Below are 20378 nucleotides of genomic sequence, written 5' to 3'. Positions count from 1 at the left end.
AACAGAAGCTGATGTAAACTCACACACACACACACATATGGCCTGTATTCCCCCCCCAAAAAAAAGCCCTTTTTTCCAGGGTATTCGCTTCAGCCACATACATGGCCTGTATTCATCATGTATAGTAAACTGTAACTCTGCAGCTACAAATGTACACGAAATACCACAATACAAATGTACCATATGTAACACACGTACATCATAACAACATGGCAACACCAAACAATGCGGTGAACACAGTTTACAAATTACTATTGTTTTCTCTGACTACAAATTCCACAACCAGGTAAACGCAAAGATCCCAAGAGATTCACCTCACATTATTGAACACGCACAGATGCCTTTCTTTGGAGCCTCCTCAACCTTCTTTTCTGCTAGACACACACAAATTACCCTTCAGCAGTCATTCAAACAGAGAGAAGAAAAGGAGATTGAACATCACGTGAAAATGAGGAAGAACGCGAAGAGGAAGGAATGATCTTGCCCGACTAAAATTAACATTACAAATTCTTTATTCCCCACCCCAACACCCCCCCCCCCTGCCCGCAAAAAGGATATTGGATATACTCAAGTTGTCTGTTGATTATATGTTGTTATCTTTCCTCATCATCACTGGAATTACTACAATTGTTACTCTGGCGCGAAATCTCTAAGATTCCAGACGTTTTAAGCAATAGTCTCCAGTAATTGTTAAAGTGTTTAATGAACAAGCTCCTTTCTGCTTTACAAAGTTCATAAATTTAGTATCCAATAATTAGTAATTTTTCCTAAAAACAACCCTGTGGAGTAATAGTGGAGTTGAAACTTCGCCTCCAAATCTTATATTTAGTTATCCATCAGATATATTTGGATAAAGTCCAAAGACCAGGAAGTACTTCTCTTTTACGGAAGTCGATTGATAACTTTAGCAAACTTTCTCTTAAACAGAAATTAAAGGAGGGAAAAACAATAAGCAAAACCAAACCCTCCCTCTCGTGCCTACTTTCATAGCCTTACAGTACGCACCACCACAATACACTCCAATCAGTCATAGGACTCTCAACCTCAGATCTGTCGTTTCCAGTTAAATGGCACAAATACTACTCAAGCAAAGATGCAAGTTGTTTTGTACAGATACAATGGTAGTTCCATTTGTGCGGTTGACTTGAGATTTATGAATGACTGACTTAGTCCTTGAATGTTCTTGATCACAAATAGCATTTCCATGCTGCCGCTAGGGTGATGCAACAAATATAAAAACATCATAACCTTCAGTGGTTGCAACCCAATCATTCCCACCATTCCTACTAAAATTGCAAAATCCAGGTCTTAGAAACATTTTTAAATTATGCAGCAATACTTCCAAATAGTAAAACAGTTGGTTCTAGTTTTATTGGACCATGATCCTGAATCATAGCCATTTCACTAATGTTCCTTTCCAACGCAAGTGGTGGTGGGGAGGCAACAGACAGAAAGCACATGTGAGAGGGAGGGGGAGGAGGTTGACATCCAAATGATCAAAGTAAAGCAGGAAAGGTGATTCTGAAAGTCTTTCAGGTCTACTCATGTAAGTTTGTCCAGTGCGCTATAGCAATCGTTTCTGAGATTCCTGTTTTATTGAACTATGATCCTGAAATTCTAGCCATTTCACAATGTTCCTTTACAACGTGAGTGGGGGCAGGGAGGCTATAGAAAGTAAGTACATGGAGAGGGAGGGGGAGGAGGTTGATATACAAGAAGGGTGATTCACGAATTCTTTTCAGGTCCACTGCCGTAAATTTGTCCAATACACTAGCAATTCATCTCTATTAGTACGATCTAAGAAGCTATAGCCCAAACTGCATGTAGGATGGGCAGACTGAAAGAAAACCATACATTACCAGCGTTTTATTACAATTTGAGCTATCTCAAGTACCACGGAGACACTCTTGGGCCACATCCCGTGACAAACCTACTTCAAACACTGGAACAAAGAATTACTTGTGACAACAATAAATTACACCATTTTTATTTCTCTAGTCTTCAGCTAAAACAAAGCTACAGTAAAAAAAGGTTAGACATACTAATTTTAAGAAGTGAAGTTTTGGTGTGCACAAATCACGATTGGATACCCAATGGAATAACACCCAGAGATTGGAAGCACAAAATTTGTACTGCATGGAGGTACAAATCGGATAAAATTGACTAACCTGTCTTTGCTTTAGCTAAAGATGGCTGCACAACAGCATGCATTGTGATTACACCTTTCGGCAACTCCCCAAAAGGCATCTTGCACTGGCCAACAGTCCTGTTGTTTTCCAAAATTTTGCCAGCACTTATTAATTTCACATCATTTGCGGCCTTTGGTGCAATTTTCTTATCTGAGATATAAAGGACATTTAGCAATGCTGAAACTGTAACAAACCTCTAGGTTACAAATCTGATGTTAGCTACTCGAATGGCATCATGCACAAGGAAAATGGTAAATACTTTAGTTCCGTATAATTGACAGAGCCAGAAAAACTGTTCAGTGTGCCAAAATAAAGTTCTTTTAGTTCTCTAGATAGTATGTGACAATAATTAACACGTAGTAAGCAATAGCAAGTAATTAATACACAATTCAAGAGGATGCGAATAACCCACTAATACTCTACAACTCACCGAAGTACAAACTATTGCATATAAAAAAACTAACTAGTAGATTAAAACGCTAAAATAATTGGACTTGTACTTATAGTCATCATTAATGATGCATAAAATCTATCACTTGTTTCTTTTAATAAATATTGTATGGAAATTACTCATAGACACTGATTTAATATTGAATTTTTACCGATTATGGGGTAAAAAATGAATCTTCTTCTACCCTACATTTTCCTCCGGTCAGTGGTGGCATGTTGACAAATTAGTAGGATAAAATTAATAGTTTTTAAAAAATTCTATGCCTAGAAGTCAAATTCTCCTACAAGCCCTCACTAGCCAAAGGCTAGATAGGCTACTATTCCATATCCCAGTGAGTGGGAAAGTTGAACTTGACATTTCGACTTTCCAAAAAACGCTGGAAGGAAAAAAAAAAACTTACAAGTAAAAACCGTTGCTTTTGCATGCCATATCGTTATGCTTGTGTCTTTGCTTTAAGTTTTCTATCTATTGCTATTCTCTTCATACAATGCACATAAAGGAGGAAAGGAACTAGCCAAAAGCCAGAAAGATGAGATGTATTTGCCCTTAATCTTGGTGCCTACCAGACGGCAAGATGAACAAACTTAGGGGTAGGCAGTGTAAGATTTCCATACAGGGAAGCATACCATACTGGACTGACATGAGGCAATGTTAACATGCGCAACAGCTTTGAGAGGAACATCAGCAGAAACGGATTAAGGAAGCCTTAGATTCCAAATGATACCCAGGAAAATTCTAAGGCTAGTTACTAAAAACTGCATACCCCAGCGTACCTGAGCATCTAATATGCTTAAACAGGACAAACTCAACAAGTCAAAATCAGGCACCAATGACTGTTCTCAAAGGCAATTATGGGAGATGTCTGAGGGTGCGCCCCAGTGCAAGGCGAGGCTGACTTACATTGAGGCTTTGGTGGAGGCACGAGTTCCAGCAAGCTTACACCCCATTAACACTCCAAGTTTTGGGGCGATGCCCAGTCCCTGAGGAGCTAAGAACTACTAAATTTTGCCCACAGGGCCCGCCGGGGGGGGGGGGGAGGGGAATGAATGAGGAAGAAGGATAAGTTAATGGAGAACGCTACAAGCAAACAGAGAGAGAAGAGATGAGAAACTAGAAACCCTAAGATTAGTGCCAAAGAAGAAAATAAAGTTAGAAATGGCATCACTCTTCTATGAAATGCACCTCCAGCGGTAATTTGTTTGATCCACTTGCATGAGCAATAAAAAGATATTTCTTTTCCTAAAAGATGTAGGATAAGAAAAGACATTTATAATGTAGGTTTTCTTATTATTGATCGAAATATGTATCATCAATTTAAAGCATTTTCATCTTTTACACTTTATGATATTCATATGGCTAAAAGGGAAGCAGGGCATACAAGATGTACACTGCCTAGGGAAGGTTTCAGAGAAAAAGGCAAATTGAACTACTATGTGAGATCAGTTTCATTTCCTGCCCAAAAAAAAAAAAAAAAAAAAAGCCTGGTCAGTCCAGCAGGTTAAGAGACACTGATGATTATTAAAAATTAATGTAATCCACCAGGATACATGACTAACTGAAATTGTTCGACTCTTCCTACTTCGTCCTTGGCCACCCCTCCCATCCGAATAAAAGAACATTTTAAGGCAGTCTATTAGAGAAGCAAAGTACGCACCAGAAAAGTAGAAATTTGTTGATCAACGAAAACCAAAAGGCCCTAAATGGATTATAAATACTCGTAGTGAGATAATACTAGGTGGGAAGGCATGTTGGGGAGGGAAGAAATTTTTGTTTTGTTTTTTTTTTTTTTTGTGATGGGGGGGTGGGGGGGGGGGGGGGGGGGAGGGTGGAAACTTAAGAGTTGCAGCCAACCTTTAGGCCACTCAGCGACGATTCTTTCCTTGAGCATAGCAACAGTTGAAGCCGGTGAGTAACGAAAGGGGCCGATGTCTGATCCATCGTATAATCGAAACTTGAGCTCGACCAAGTCCTCCTCCGGCATTTGCAAAGAAAACCCCCTGCCTTAATTTTCTTTTTTCTGAAGTAGTCTCCAGACACCCTTTCGTCCGATCAAACCAGGCGGCGCCGGCTCTTTCTAGGAGAAAAATCGAACCTTGCCCCCCGACACCTCCCCACGCCTCCCCTCCGTTCACGAAATCACCACCTCACCTACCAACAACACCTCCAACCGGTGGAGTATTCAGATGGGATTGATGAAACGGCGGTGGCACGTACAGACTCAGCTTCAGAGAAAAACACGGAATAATGGAATTACTAGCAGCAGTAGCAGGCGGTGATACATAGATATATTGATTAAATATTAGTACTCCGCATAACTAATAGCAGTAGCATGATGATGATAATGATACGAATACTAGTAGCAGGGAGAAGAGAAAGTTGGGGGATGGGGATGGGGGTGGCGGTGTTGGACCACGGATCTTCTTGACGCTCTTACCCTACCAATACCATTCGTCTCTTCTTCTTCTACTCACTCACTACTGCTCCCTTTCCTGTATTCAATTGCCAATTAGTAGTAGTGAACCAGTGAAAATATAGCAATAACATGCTTTACCCTTTTCTTACCATTTCTACTCCGTTCTCCGCCACCCTCTTTCTCTCTCTCTCTATAATTCTATTTTAACACTACTACCTCTTTCTTTGTGTTTTTTTTGTTTTTTTTTCCCCCCTCCCTCCATGCCCCCCTCCTTTTATTATTCTCATTAACATCGCCCTATTTTGCCTTTTTATTTATTGCTATTTCTTTATTTTGCATTCTCCTGTCCTGTCCCATTTTGTTCTTTTCAATTTCAGTTAAAGAGATAGATGAAGGGGAAACTTGAGTCCCAATCTGGTCAACTTTCAGTGTTGACCCATACGTGATTCAAATAATACTAGTACTTACTACTACTTTCATCTCACTTTAACCGTCTTTTTTTTTTATTATTATTCCTTTCATACAATTTTAACAGTCTTATTTTTCTTTTTTTTTATTCGATTCAAATAATAATTCACTTTTCAACTGAAAAAATATAACTAATTTTTATCTTTGTTATCATTAAATATAAGCTACCTTATTTAATACAATTAAATTTTTTAAAATATATTGGCATATCAAAAACCAAACTTTGTTACCATTCTAAGCTTATTCATAAAAGTTCAGAGAACCAAAAGTCGTCATTGCTTTCAAAACATGAGTGAAAATTGAAAGGTCATCCATATTCTCGCAAATTTTCCGATGAAACTCCAACAAAATAGTGTATGATTTCGTTTCTACAAATCATGAATATGAACAAGTTATTTTTTGAAATGCAGGGAATTTTTTTTGCCCAAGTTGAAACCAGTGAGGCCATTGATCTTGGCTGATGATGGAAAACAAAATGGAGTATTAGGCACCTGAAATTTTTTGATTGGAAACTTTAAAAATGCTCGTTGATTCTTTCTTTTCATGTAATTCAACTTTTCATCAATATATATATATTGCTTTGGTTCATGCATTAAACGGTGCATCCTTTCTATTGGTATTGTTGTTGTGATTAATGTAAAAGATACAGTAATAATTAGTCATAACCCTAATATTAACTTAAGGATACTTTAAGAAAATAGTAGGTTAGATTTGCGCTTGTAGCAAAGTTAACTATTTTTTCTTAAATTATATGAAAAAAAAAAATCAAAGTGGAATGGAGAGAGTGTAAGATTTGAATTTTGTGCTAAAAAAATTAAAAATTTTAGTCAAGGCTCACAAGGCCCTATTTTGATAATCCAATTCAGCACTTAAATTTAATGAATTTAAACCTTAATATGTTTATATGTGTTTGATAATTAAAAAAAAATAGAACGTCTTAATCAATTAAGTGATTCTGAATTCCCTAACAAGACATACTTTAAAAAAAAGTTTTAAACTATTCACTTATCACTTAATACAAATGCAAGATTTATTACTTTATTGTATCAAAATAATTTTATTTGTTATAATATATTTTTATTTTTAATACACGGTTCTTTTTTTAATATCTTATTTTTAATGAAACTAAATCATGTATATTACAAATAACAATATAACATTTTAACATCATCGTTATTGAATAAATCAACATAAGAAAAAATATAAAAATATATGAAATTTAGTATTCAATTGTCTATAATTATCTAACAGACATGTTGTATTCAATATTCAGATTAGAATAATAAATTGTATCAGATTCAGCATTTAATAATTGAATAATTTAATGGATTCAAATTTTAGATTTCAATTTTATCAAACGAACCACTTGTAAAATGGGAAAAAAGTATACTATTACAAAAAAAACTATTACATTTTCTTTTAGGAAATTGTACTGTTGGTGATTGCTTGTCTATGATAAAATGCAACCTGTATCTACCCAAAAAATACAATTTGTAAATATTATTCGACGGGAAATTTAATTTTAGCTTGGTCCAAATCAATAATTATTTAACAAATCTAGTAATTAACCTTTGATCAATTAAAATACTCCACACAAAGAGAGGTGCCAAAATGAGTTCGAAATCGAATTCGACTCAAATAGTTTAACAAATTAATCTCGAGTTTGAACTCAAGTATTTATACAAATAAACGAATCGAACTCTAACAACATTTGTAATTTATTAATATTTGAACCGAACTCGAATTCATATAATATACGAATAAAGTTTTAACATCAAATATTTGGCTCGAATCAACTAGTTAAAAGCTTTATTTAGGGCCAAAGTGCTAAGCCTGTAGTACATCGCAATTTTAACTAATTCCGTTCATTTTATATCCGTATAGTCGGCGTAGACCCACAAGGCCACAATTCATCATCTGCTTCAAACCTGACACTCCCGAATTTACCCCCAAAAAAATGAAAGAAAGAAAGAAAAACAATGGCGGAAGAATCTAAAGTTGAAAAATACAAAGGAAAGGTACGTTGAGGCTAAATCCAAATGGTGATGTGGATTCGGAATCACATATGGCGATTTTTTTTTTTTCTTGGCAGCACGCATTTCTTGTATTATTATTATTATTATTATTTTGACAAATTCTGACGTCAGAGAGAGGATTCCAGCCCTTATTTTATCAAAGACTGAAAATTAGAGGAGGAGGGACAAAATCTTGAATTAGGTTCCGGACAGAGACATTTTTATCAACTGTTGTAAAGCTTGAGGTTGGAATATGGTGGTGTTTGAATTTCAAAGTCCGTAGGCTACCTCCAGAATATGTAACGTCGTTGTCTATTCAATAAAAAGGAATAATTTTGGCCATTCACGGATCGTTCAGAATATGCACAACTGAATCTAGTGCCTGTAAATTGATCAATACACCTTAAATAGTGTGATCCCTTCCCTCTCCACCCCCCTCCAATCAAAAAAAAAACAGAGGGAGAGCGAGAGAAAGAGACGTTTTAGGACGATAATCACCAGTCCTTGCGACCACTCCAATGTGAGAATTGATTTTCCAAAAGAAGAAGTAAATTCTGTTAGAGAAATGGGATAACCATTTACTACGAATATATGAATGGGATAATTCTTTTATTTGATGTATGTGAGGTAAAAAGATAATTAGAAAATATGTCTACGAAAAATATAAAAAATTGTCGGTGGAAAATAGTAGATTATACTGAAAGAAAGAACTGAGAAGACCGACCCAATAAACTTGTAGACCCGCGAGACCATGAGGATGGATGATCAGGGCCTCATCAATTCAATGTCATCATTGGCCTCTGGGGGGTCGATCCAGTTCATAGGCAAGTTTTGGGCACTTCACGCCCATGCCCCAGAGCGGAAAAGCTGACACAGACAACAGGTGCTGACGCTGAGTATGACCACCGCGTTCGTTTCGTTTTCTGAAGCCAATCTTTGTACTACTATTAATTATATTTGCAAACTGCAGCTGGAGGAGTCACTGGCGTCCGAGAACTGCAGGACGAATAAGAAGCACTCCTACAAAATACGCTAAACTAGAAGGGAAAGAGCATTCGTTCAAACTTCATATTGCCTATACTTTCACTGCCGTCAAGTTATGTTGGCATTTTGAAGTAGTACTATCAGTGACTTGCACTGGTGTGGTAAGCCAAATCATTTGCCCATTTCTAATGCACAAAGCAATGTATCCGTACAATTAAAAACGAAGGGCTCAGGCTGATGACCATTTCTTACAGGTATAACTTGCAACTGAATGCAATCATTTCAAGCCCTAAATTATCAAAATAAAAATCAAGCAATCAAGTTACAAACTCTTTCTTCTGTTAAGCACAATGTACATACTCTTTAACAGTGTGATTCATGCATCCTTCTCCCGGTTGCACTCTTAAATGCAGAATGACGAAAGCATCCATGTACTACCAACTGCTCTAAGCTTCTAACCTAATAAGCACGGCAACCCAAGCACAACTCTACTGACGACTTACGGGTGCCATTGGCAAGGATGGTTGCTGACCATAAAAACCACCTTCAGTTGGATAACTCTGGTAGGTATTTGTTGGAGCAGCTGCAAACGGAGCAACCCCATTGACCGGAAATGTGGGGGAATAACCGGGCACGGCGACTTGCTGCTGTTGAATTGTACTGTAGCCAAATGGTACACTCGCTATTGTACCAGCAGATGACATATATTGGGGCACAGGGTACGGCTGCATAGGTGGAAGTGGTGGCAACGGTGGAGGAGATGATGGGGGTGGCGGTTGTTCATTTGAAGTCACATCCTGGGAAAAGACGGGGATATTTTGTTGGAAAGCTTCAGAATTTTGCAAAGGAACATAAGAGGACCTATCATTCTCAAGCTTAGGTCTTTTTTCAGACGGATAATCACTGGGAGATTCTTTGACTGGATTGCCTATAACACCCTCTGACGCCAGGGAAGACAGGACAAAAGTTAACATCTGGGCTGAAGATGATGATGCTGTAAGCTTTGCTGCCACTGCTGCTGCTGCAGATTTCGTATCTTCTTCCAAGTGGCTAGACTTTTCAGTAAATGATACCTGTTGTGAGTACATCACTGGAGCTGATTGCTCTTTACTTCCAGAGTCAAAATCATGTGTCCCTTGGGAAAGGTGATTTTCTGGGCGGTCCTGCTCAGCTAGAACTTGCTCGTTGTTATCGCAACTTAGTAACTGTCCGCATTTATTGCCTGCCTGTTCTGAGTGGACCCGTGCAGCCTAGAAGGAAACATATACAAGCCAAGCACCAAGTTAATAGCTTCACCCCCAAAGCAGCAGAATTCAAGACCAGCAACAATGGCTCATTAAAAGCTAGTCTATGACATTAGTTATGCAGCAGAAAACTGAAAGAGACCCCAAGGGGATCAATTTCTGACCTTAGATTATGTCCACTGTAACCAATGGCAAATCAGGAATTCCCTATTAGCAGGGTATTATCCTTGGCTTACAGGGAAAGGCATAGACAATTGTGTAGCATGTGACATTATTTTTACAAGCACCATCAAGGCTGGTATATGGCAGTGGAAAGACCGACTACAACGGAGAAAATATTCCCTTTCCCTAACCTACAGTATTTACATCTAAATAAAAAACCCATATAAAGTCCCCAACTTCGGCTGGATCAACCAGCTAACAAACATCCCTATCAGAATATTCAAGCATATGTTTATTGAAGCCAGTGTCTGTTAAGGGCAGATCCTTGTTTACCTGTTGACTATCAGCTATTGTTATTTAATCACCACTATTCAATTTTTCCAATAATATAAATGTCATTAACCCAAGAAATTGAATGAGTCTGCAAGCATTGCTTCAAATACTTAATGTGGATGTTGCTGAAACAGGAGATCTTGTCATTATAGACTAGAGACGTACAACAGCTCTTTTTAATTGTTGTTATACAATAGTAACTTATACAGTCAAAAAAGAGACACCTGAAAAGCACAACTTCAAGCACACTGCAAACGTCAAAGTACAAATTGTTCCATATTTATCTACAAGTCAAAATCTAAATGTTGAAAATTACAATCCCGAAGCAACCAAAATAGCAGAAGATAAAATTACCTGGAGTTGGTTGCGGACTTGATCCAGCTTATACTCCTGAGAAGGAAATTGCAAAAGCTCTCAATTAGACCAATTAACTAAAGAATAATCAGCTATCAAGTAAATTTGAGCTACATCTTAATCACAAGGGTAACTAACCTCCTCCTGAAGAGCCTCTCTCAGATGAGCCATCAGGTTTGCCCTTGATGATTCAATAGATGTAAGTAGCCCAATGCAGTCCCTCAATGTGGCGTGCTGCCCCTTGAGCTCATCTACAATACCCGATCCATCAACTGGCCCTATGCATATACATAGAATTGGAAAAAGAACGAGGTGAAGCAAGACAAGCAATATTGTGACCATCTGAATCCCCAATATATTCCTAAAAGGGTAAAATACTTGTGGTTGAGTAAATGTACATGCTAGCTCCTGATGGTTTAAAACCTACACTTCAACCCCCTATAGTTTTAATTAAAGTGAAACCGTTAATTTTTCTGTTAGATTTAACTGTCACATGGGCATTGTCAAACTTTTTAATTAAAATAGTGATGAAATTATCAAATTACCCTTTAAAACAAGGTTAAAATAAATTTATAACAAAATTTGAGGTCCAAGTGTGATTTATGCGTTCTCCATCCTATCCAGCAAACAAGTTCCATGCTTTCCGCTGCCCTTCTACTGTTTCTTCATACAACCGCTGCCATCTTTCCTCCTCTCCTCAACAAACGCTACAACTTCCTCCGCAACCACCCTAATCTCCTCCTCCCTTCTCAAGTCATCAGTTCAAGTGATGGCTTAGACCAACTGGTGCTTCCATGGCCCATAGGTTTGACCCAATAATTGAGACCAAATATTGAACTTGGATGTTACTTGGTTAGCGGCAAAGGGAATATTGGATGTTACTGAGTCGAAGTTCTTTGGAAAACCACTGCAACAATTGAATTTGGGCTTTTGTAAATTTGGATGTCTCAGGCCCAATTTTTCTTTAATATAAAAGCCACATTTTGATAAGAAATTTCTCAAGTCTGCAATTTTCACTTTCAAGCGAAAACTTGATCTGTTATTTTGCATAGAGAATGAGCTGCAATTCTTGATGAAAATCTGATGTGTCATTTGCTGTTTTGTTCTCAATGTTAGATGGAATGAACACAAAAGTGTAGTAGTTAGGACTAGTTTTAGAGTTTCAGAAAGAGCTAGGCGAGGTTAGGAGGAAGGAGGTAATGGTAAGGGAAAAAAGTGGGGAGAGTGAGGTGGCACCACAGAACGAGGGAGGTGAAGCCCAACGAGAAGGCAGTGAGGTCTGAGAGGAGGGAAATTGGTATGATGATTTTTTTTTTTGGGGTCACAATTTGATTTGTTTTAATAATTAATTATCAATTTAACCTATTACTAATTTAACCCTTACAACTGTTAATTGTAACAGAAAGCATTTCACGTTAGTCAAATCACAGGGGGCTTAAGTGTAGGTTTTCAAACCATAGATAACGGATCTGTACATTTGGTAAGCACAAGGTGGATTTTTGTATTTTACCCTTACTAAAATCAAGCAGATAAGTATGAGCAACATGGAAAGCAACACACTTTCCATGGACAATCGTAGGCAGATAGTGGGAACAGTGTATCTGCATTCATTACCAGGCATGTGCCATACAACCATGCATATGCCGAACATCTCTAACATGAGAAATCCCATTAACGGCGTACCTGATCTCAAATCACCCCCAATTTCCTTATCAGCTTTCTGAATACAGTTGATGGCACTCCTGCATTTGTTTATCACAGAATCTTCATCCAGTTGACTACTGTATACAAGTTGATAACTTGAAACTATTCTGTCCAGAGCATCACCAGCAGCATGTCTCTGCTTGAAAAGAGAGGAACAGAGGAAAAAGAATATTCTCAACTGCAAAGGGGGAAAATTTGATATGTAATTATAAAATTCTACCATTCGATGTAAAAAGACAATCACCATACCAGTTTGGATCCAGTATGCTTTAAGTTTCTATTTGCATTATCCACTTGCCTTCCCACAAATTCTTCCTTAAGAATCTGCCCACGAGAACCAAACACCTTTCTCTCTTCCCAAATGCTAACCTGAATATAACAGAAAATAAAGCAAAGACATAAAAAAGTGAAGCCGCAGCAGGGTCAGATATGACTGGGCTATTTGATAGAGTACTTTCACCCACAGGAAAACAAACTGTAAAGGAGAAAACGCTAACTCATTGTGATGAAATGAACTAGATGACAAATAAGAATTCACTGTTGCACCTGTCACATTGCACTCTAAATACCCACTGACATCAAATTTGAAGCTCTAGACAACATGCATGCTCTCAATGAAAGATGAACAGTAAACCTTTTAAAAAAGCAACTCTTGTCCTTCCCCTCTTTTTTTTTGTTTATTTTCCTTTCTTTTGATAAGCAAAGAGTGATCAGCAGTGCAGCAAAAAATGCAAAACAAAGAACAGCTTATAAGCAAAGCTTTATTAGTAGAGCTGTGCTAGCCTTTGAGGAAACTATTGCTGCTCATCCAGTACTATCTTCTTTTTTTATTTTTTTTTCTCTCCTCTCTTACTAACACAAAACAGATAAAGGATGTCAGTTATCAAGCAATTGATTACTGTATCTAAAGATTCTGAACTGAATTATATTCAAAAGCATAGAAATAAAAATGTAGCTCATACTTATAGGGGTGGGAAGAGAGCCAAGCTAAGGCAGGGGAACAAAGGCTGGTCAAAAGGGAAGATAATCATCAACATAACACCCCTTATACCATGTTGATTACCAAAATTATACAGTTAATCACCATCAGTTTGGGGCAGTCTTTTTTCTTTTATTGGTGACATAAAGAACCAAAATATCCTCTCATCACATTTAGTAGATGCAACAAATTAATGGAGCATACCAGCCGTACTGCAGCAGTCCTTCCAGACTCATCTCCATTTTCAATTACATCACGAAGTGCATCTGGAAGAACCTTCCAAAACTCACCAACAAACTCTGAACCCTTTCGTCTACTGTTCTGAAGTATATCATTTGCAAGATATAGATAAGCCAACCTCTGCTCACGTGGAGAGCAATGAAATTGCCTATCCCATGTTTCAACAACTTGTTTCGCTTTGTTCATGTGAAAAATGCACCAATGTGATAAAGCTATATTGCATTAAGGACAACATAGTACTACTTTGCACAATCAGCAGGATCAAATTAAGTGAAATTACTGAAAATAATTGCCAACATAGACATTCACAACAGGTTGGAGGGAGCAATTGACGTAAGTTGAAAAATAAATACACTTTGTCTGAAGTTAGTACGGGCAGCGAGAGTCAGTGGCACGTATAAGACCAGACACAAAGATAACACCATAAGACTACATGACCCCATAGACTTTTCAAATAACTGGAAAATTGCAGTTATTAACCACTATAAAACAAAATTCAAAAAAAACCACAGATCCTATGATTAGCACTTGATGAAGTAGCTCGGTAATAGACCAACCAGAGCATTCAGGCCACATAGAAAGCAATTCAACGTAAAGCACTAAAACCTAATAGCCAGAAAGAGCATAGCAAGAAATGCATGCAGTATCCTTTTCAGATTGCTACTATCATGGATGGAAGAGGATGATGTACTGTCCATACATTGGCCTAAAGACTGATCAAGATAAATAATAAATAATTTGCAAATCCATAAACAAGAATACAGGATACTCTCGATACTCTGCTGTGAAATGTTTAGCTTTGCAAGCTTTTCCACCAAAATCTGCGGATTAAATGTGCTTCCCATGATTCTTGTCCAACGTCTGTGCTAGAAAACCCTAAAGGCAGGCACTTACAAGAGTATCACCCTCTGCAAATATAAGATACTATGAGATATTCATGGCAATTACGTGGTATATCCAAGTAATACACAAGAAAAATAAGGGCTAACACTATCATAATCAGGGCAGAAATGTCAATGTATGATGACTGAATGTTCAACAGCGACTAATTGATCAGAAGAGTTCGAAATGGCCATGGAAAAGGACAAAATTATCCTCCAATCAATTTGATGGATTAATAAACATTCTGAGTGTTATCCAATGGAAAATCCTAAAGTTGTTTCCAAGGATCAGAATACACATTTTACATTTGCCACATGCATTCCCCATTTGACCAGCCTATCCAGAGTGTTCAACCTGCTCTTGCAAGCCAACCATAAAATAAAAGCAAACCTGGGAACTATCACCAACCATTTGTAACAGCTTAGCAAACAACCAGTTAGAATTAGTGAGCCAATCATTGAAAGAAAACTCTTGACAGATCTTACTGCATTATCAGTGTACAAACATTACAAAACAGCTAAACAAGCAGCTTTGAATAAGTAGCATGATAACGAAGATTTCCGACCATGGTTGTCTTTCAAGATTATGATTCAAGTCTAGCGAAGGTTTTAATGAATTATCTACCAAACATATTTATGATTAATATAATGAACTCACATTTGATCAATCTCTTTCACTACAGATAATGTAAAACAACTGTTATAAAATATAGACAGGATAAGCTTCCCAATAATATATTTTGGTATGAGGAATTCAAATCTTACCATCTTAAAGTTGATAATCATCTTCTCCCCCCCCCCCCCCTAAAAAAAAACCCAAAAAAGAAGTACAGCCTATCAAGTATTAGTGTGAACAAGCAAAGAATCAATCACTGGAATAAGAAGAAACGAGAACATTCACGAATTCCATCTTTTTAGGAAGAAATTCAGTTGACAAAAATAAACAAAAGAAGCAAACAAAGTTCAAGCACCTGGACACCCAGCAAAAAAAATGAAGATCAAATAGGAAAGGGAGGGGGGGAAGAGGGATAAATTGTACTAACATATTACTATTACACTAGAGTAGAACACTCTGGACAAATCCTTCATGGTGAAAAACGTCAGAACCGAGATGTGTGCACGTAAATCCCTAAAGTAAGGAAAGAGTGATAGTATAACACAAGAAAATGAATAAAAGGAGGAAAACAATATTAAAAAAAAAAAAAAGCTAATGCCACCCAACACCAACAAGGTTGAAAGAGAGACAATGATGCAGGAAATAACAATAAACAGTGCATACAGAATAAAAGAGACAAACGAACCAGTTGAAGAAGAATCGAAAAGGAAGGGGCTGGGAACCGTTAAGAGGACCGGTGGTACACCTGCTATTGGATTGATTTCTCAGGAACCAAAGAGAAGGATCCCCATGGATGATAAGTACAGCTTTTGTAGTTTTTTTCTTTTTTTTTTTTTTCTTTTGGGGTGAATACTGGAGCTTTGTCTTTCTTCACCAAGAATAGGCTGAAAGGAGGTGCTGGTGAGGGTGAAGGTGCGGGTGCGGACGCTGCTGCAGGCGTGGCTGCTCTTATATTTTCACAAAAGCCGGTGCCGGTGCCGGTGGACGTGGACAGAACCGTATAGGGGTGTTGTTGGGCCGGGGAAGGGACCCGACGACTGAGGGTTGGAATTGAGTAGTTATTAGTTCTTACATAGTATATAATTCTTTTATTCTTTGCAATTCCCATTTTTTCTATTTATTTTCTTCACTTGGAACTTAATAAGGAACCCGTACACAGCGCACAAATTGCTAATTCTCGGTCTAAATCTATGCGCTCTCGCTTTCTCGTCCATGTTACAAATTTCCGTTTCTTCTTCTCCTCCTCCGTCATTCTCCTCCGTCATTCTCAATGTTCTTTTAATGCATGATCTCAATTGAAAAGAAAGTTTCCGTAAATTGTTTTCTCTGCACCATGAAACTCACAAATTTTGCTAGTTCTGTCTTGGGACGTGGCAAAACCCCTTTTATTGGAGATTTGCGATTTCAAAGTCATAAATTTAACATATTAAATTTGCCCCCTAAATTTTATATTTCTAGCTTTACACTTAACTATGTTAGATTTTATTACTACTTTTTTAAACTTTAAAACTTTACAGAGGTTCCAACGAAAATAATACAACGCCATCATCAATTAAAACAAAGAGTTGCATGTGACATGAAATGATCAGGAGAAGAGAGTCGAGTCGAATTGGATTGGTAAAATCAACCCTACAATAAATACTGTGATCAGAACTAATTTTTTTTGTCAATTGAGTCCCTCCACATGCCCCCGCGTGAATGGTCCAGCGGCAGCGCCTCTCACCATTGAAGCTTGAAGTCACAAGTTCGAGTCTCCGCTACGCTGGATTTCTCCGCGCACTTAACGCGTTCGGGCCGGGTTGGGGCGCCGGGTCCGGGTCGCAGGAAATTAGTCGGGCCCCGTAAGGATTGACCCGGACACCCCTGTGTCTAAAAAAAAAAAAAAAAAAGAGAGTCCCTCCACATCTTTTCATTTTTCTCTCAACTTAAGCCCACTCCTTGCATATTTTTTAAACAAATTTTATGCAAGTTTGTCAGATATGATGTATACATGTAAGGAATAATATTTTAATATTTTTTAAAATATGATATATTTAAAATAAAAAAGTAATGCCGAGCATGTCGAGGGAACATTTCTAACTGAAAACTTCGCCAGTTTTTTTGTCTCCAAATATTTTTCCCTTGCTTTTTATTCGCATCTAAACAAATACGGGCGGGGCTCCAGAAGGCAAAACAGGCAAAGTGCGCGTACTTAATGATGTAACGCTGCAGTGTAAGTAAATCTAAAATGTCAATTTCTTGTTTTGGTCCGATTAATGTTTGATTTGGCTTGGCTTCGGTTCACGCCTGCGCAAGTACGCATCCCCTTTTCTTTTTCCCTTTTTTTTTTCGGTTGTCGTTGGGTTGGGTTTCCCTGCTCCTCATTCCTCTCTTTATAGGCTACAGCAGCAAACATACGAAGGAGGGCCGCGGGGTTTCTTTTGGGGGGGCCCTCCTGTACCGTACAACAAATTTTGGGAACCATCCACTGAAACAGACGTTTAACCACTGAGCCTTGGGTCTGTGATTACCAAAGAGGGACTTGACATAAGAGTGGAGTTGAGGGTTTAAATCTCATCTGTAGCGAAAAAATTTTAAAAATTATATCAAAATACTTCTTTAGAATTGTATCAAAACACTTCTTTGATCTAGTAAGATCTGTATATCTATTAATCCCTAATATAAGTCTCTTTAGGTTCCCCTCCCATATAGTCTAAAATAAAGTAGATTATATAATTATTATTGTCTCCGAAAAAAAATAAAGAGACTAAGACAGGCGTTCTTTGCACCATCCACAATCCTCCACCACATAATAGGCGTGTATAATTTAACAATTTCCCTTTTTGTTAAGCTGAATTTGACAAAATTGAAATTTAAAATTTGAATTTATTAAATTATTAAATATTAAATTTGATACATTCAAATATATATATCACATTAAATGATAAGTGAATAGTTGGTCACTTACTTATTCTCGAGATCAAGTTTTGACTAGAAACTTGGGGCCTGTTTGGAACCCGAGTTTTTGGCCAAATTTTTTAACAACTTTAACTACAAGAATCCAAAAAAACTTATCAAACTTTTTAATCTACACACTTCAAAATATCTAATATACAAAAAACTTCCTCTTTTCTTCTTCTTTCTCCCCCACTCTGATCCACCATACCTTCATCGCCGGCCACCACATCCGCCGCTGCTTCCGGCGCCGGCCTCCCTTTTTTTTTTTTTCCTTTTCTCCCTCTCCCTCTCCCCCTCCCCCTCCCTCTTTGACAGATCTGCAACCCCTCTTTTGGCTATTTTTCTTCTTTTTTTTCTCTCCCTTCCCCTATCTGCGATTTGGTCACACGACCACATTGGGCAAAGGGGGAGGGGGAGAGGGAGATGGAGAAGAGGGGGAGAGAAAAAGCAAAAAAAAAAAAAAATCATGGCTGCCGGTTCTCTGGCTTCAGGAGGGTGAAGGGGAGCAGAGAGGGAGAGGGAGAAGAGGGGAGAAGAAAAAGAAAAAAAATTGGCTTCACCATGGCTGTTGGTTCTTCAAAGCTGGAGGCAGAGGTGGTGGGGGAGGGAAGGGGAAGGGGGAAGGAAGAAGAAGAAGAAGAAGAAGAAGAGAGGAAAGAAAATAAAAGAAAAAGGAAAGAAAGAAAGAAAAAAAAAAAGAGAAAGAGAAAAAGGAAAACTTAAAGCAATTTTGGACCATCTGCGTTCTTCAATGTCGGAGCAGAGGTGACGGGGAAGGAAGAAGAGAGGAAAGAAAAGAAAAAGAAAAGGAAAAAAAGTTTTTTCATCTCACAAAATTTTTCCAAAAACTTCTACAGTGCACTACAGTAAAGTTTTAAACAAATTTCTAAAAAACTTAGGTTCCAAACGAGGCCTTGGAAAGGAGATACGGAAAGCAAAAGGAGGAGGAGTTGGGGAAAAGTGAGCATTTGAACATTTTTACTATATGGCACCAATTCTTGATTGAGGGCATTGTCGTAAAAGCACAAAATGTTGCACCGAACCGAACCGAACCAGTACCTCATAAGGTTTACTGGAAGTGGCAGCGGCGGCAACATACCAGCAGAGGAATGTAATGTAATCAACGGAAATTTGCTAAAACTAAGTTGACTTTGCCCCGCTGTTCGCACGGGTTGCCCATGATTTGTTTATGAATATTTTTTTTGGTCTCGTGAATGTGTTTTAGGGTGATAGGAAGAGTGTGGAAAGTGATGATATTACTTAGATAATAATAAAGTTTAATAGTATTAGAGGAGTAGTAAAAAAATGAGCATGTGTATGAAAAATGTGGGTGTGAATGAAATTTTATGTTGAAGTAGTATAGATATTATTACCATGGATATATGTATGTTGGAGAAAAATATAAATAATGAAAATATTGCGTATTTTTATCAAATATGGTTATACAGTAGGAGATTTTTTTTATTATTAGTTAAAAATTCATCCAAGAAATTTGAGCTCACTGCGCTCAATAGAAAAGATAGCATTTGTTACTATGATATTGAAATTAAGACATAAATAAATGATGCATAAAAAATAGCAGCATTGAATGTGTGCAAAGAGCATTAAATAGGCGTCCAATCGGGGAATTCTTTATTTTGTTGTTACTAATAAATAAATAATATAGAGTAATTAGGGGAAAATTTCATGCTAAAAAGTAAAAGGGAAAATCGCCATTTTAGTCCTTGAACTATTTTACTTATGCCAATTTCATCCCTCAATGTTTTTTTAGCCTAATTTAGTCCTTCAACTTAAATTTATTGTCCAATTAAATCCTTTCAGGAACGCACCACCAATTACAATTTTTCCGGCACAAAATCACCACCCAATTAAGGGCAATCCAGGAATTACAAAGCAAGGGCCAAAGCTAGAACCCAAAAAACTAAAAAGGGGAGAAAAACAAAATTTCGACCAAATTGGGATAGAAAATAGAGATTGTCAAAAGTTCTCTCCAGGACCATCACCAGTATCATCAAAAGTTCTAAAAAAATTCGTTCAAGTCGTTTATCTACCTTCCATCAAATAAGGGTTGAAAAACTTGAAATGCCTCCTTAGCAAGTCTAGCCTGTCTAGTGTTCGCATACCCAGAAAACCATGGTGATTCATGAAACTACAATTCTTTTAAGCATTTCATCAAACACTTTTCCGGCTTTTTCGACAAAATGCAATCTAGAAAACATATTGAACAAAGAACTACACACAATGTAGAGTGCATATTAAGCAAAAAAAGCTGCTCACAAAAATATCTCACAAATGAGCTGTTTTTATGACAATCACACAAGATTTTACCCCAATTAATGAATCCTCTGGAAAAAAACAATGCAGCAATTAAGAAAGGGCAATAAAGGAAACTCGAGAACTATGGCCAG

General features: G+C 37.5%; 2 protein-coding genes across 8 annotated transcripts; both read right to left on the bottom strand.

Moving 5' to 3' along the window:
• Positions 1 to 83: 83 nt before the first annotated feature.
• On the bottom strand, positions 84 to 5314 carry LOC113722867 (membrane-anchored ubiquitin-fold protein 4). Of its 4 annotated transcripts, XM_027246089.2 has the most exons (4): positions 5203 to 5314; positions 4492 to 5129; positions 2169 to 2339; positions 283 to 1286 (listed from the first exon to the last, which is right to left on the bottom strand). In XM_027246089.2, the coding sequence occupies exons 2-4, from the start codon at positions 4619 to 4621 to the stop codon at positions 1084 to 1086; spliced, it is 504 nt and encodes a 167-aa protein (XP_027101890.1). In that variant the 5' UTR covers positions 4622 to 5129; positions 5203 to 5314; the 3' UTR covers positions 283 to 1083. The 4 variants fall into 4 exon arrangements, with proteins under 4 accessions (XP_027101891.1, XP_027101892.1, XP_027101890.1 ...); XM_027246090.2 differs by having other exon boundaries at positions 84 to 374; positions 4492 to 5298; XM_027246091.2 differs by having other exon boundaries at positions 84 to 371; positions 4492 to 5298.
• A 3368-nt stretch (positions 5315 to 8682) lies between these two features.
• LOC113722865 (uncharacterized) lies at positions 8683 to 16145 on the bottom strand. Of its 4 annotated transcripts, none has more exons than XM_072058874.1 (8): positions 15779 to 16145; positions 14306 to 14444; positions 13501 to 13748; positions 12567 to 12686; positions 12297 to 12456; positions 10752 to 10891; positions 10614 to 10649; positions 8683 to 9770 (listed from the first exon to the last, which is right to left on the bottom strand). In XM_072058874.1, the coding sequence occupies exons 2-8, from the start codon at positions 14379 to 14381 to the stop codon at positions 9009 to 9011; spliced, it is 1542 nt and encodes a 513-aa protein (XP_071914975.1). In that variant the 5' UTR covers positions 14382 to 14444; positions 15779 to 16145; the 3' UTR covers positions 8683 to 9008. The 4 variants fall into 4 exon arrangements, with proteins under 4 accessions (XP_071914975.1, XP_071914974.1, XP_071914976.1 ...); XM_072058873.1 differs by having other exon boundaries at positions 15719 to 16142; XM_072058875.1 differs by having other exon boundaries at positions 12297 to 12453; positions 15719 to 16133.
• Positions 16146 to 20378: the final 4233 nt, after the last annotated feature.

The sequence above is a fragment of the Coffea arabica genome, chromosome 7e (genome assembly GCF_036785885.1).
Source record: "Coffea arabica cultivar ET-39 chromosome 7e, Coffea Arabica ET-39 HiFi, whole genome shotgun sequence".
Taxonomy (NCBI): Eukaryota; Viridiplantae; Streptophyta; class Magnoliopsida; order Gentianales; family Rubiaceae; genus Coffea; species Coffea arabica.
The sequence above is the reverse complement of the archived record's forward strand: the minus strand, read 5'-3'. Positions and strand labels throughout refer to the sequence as shown.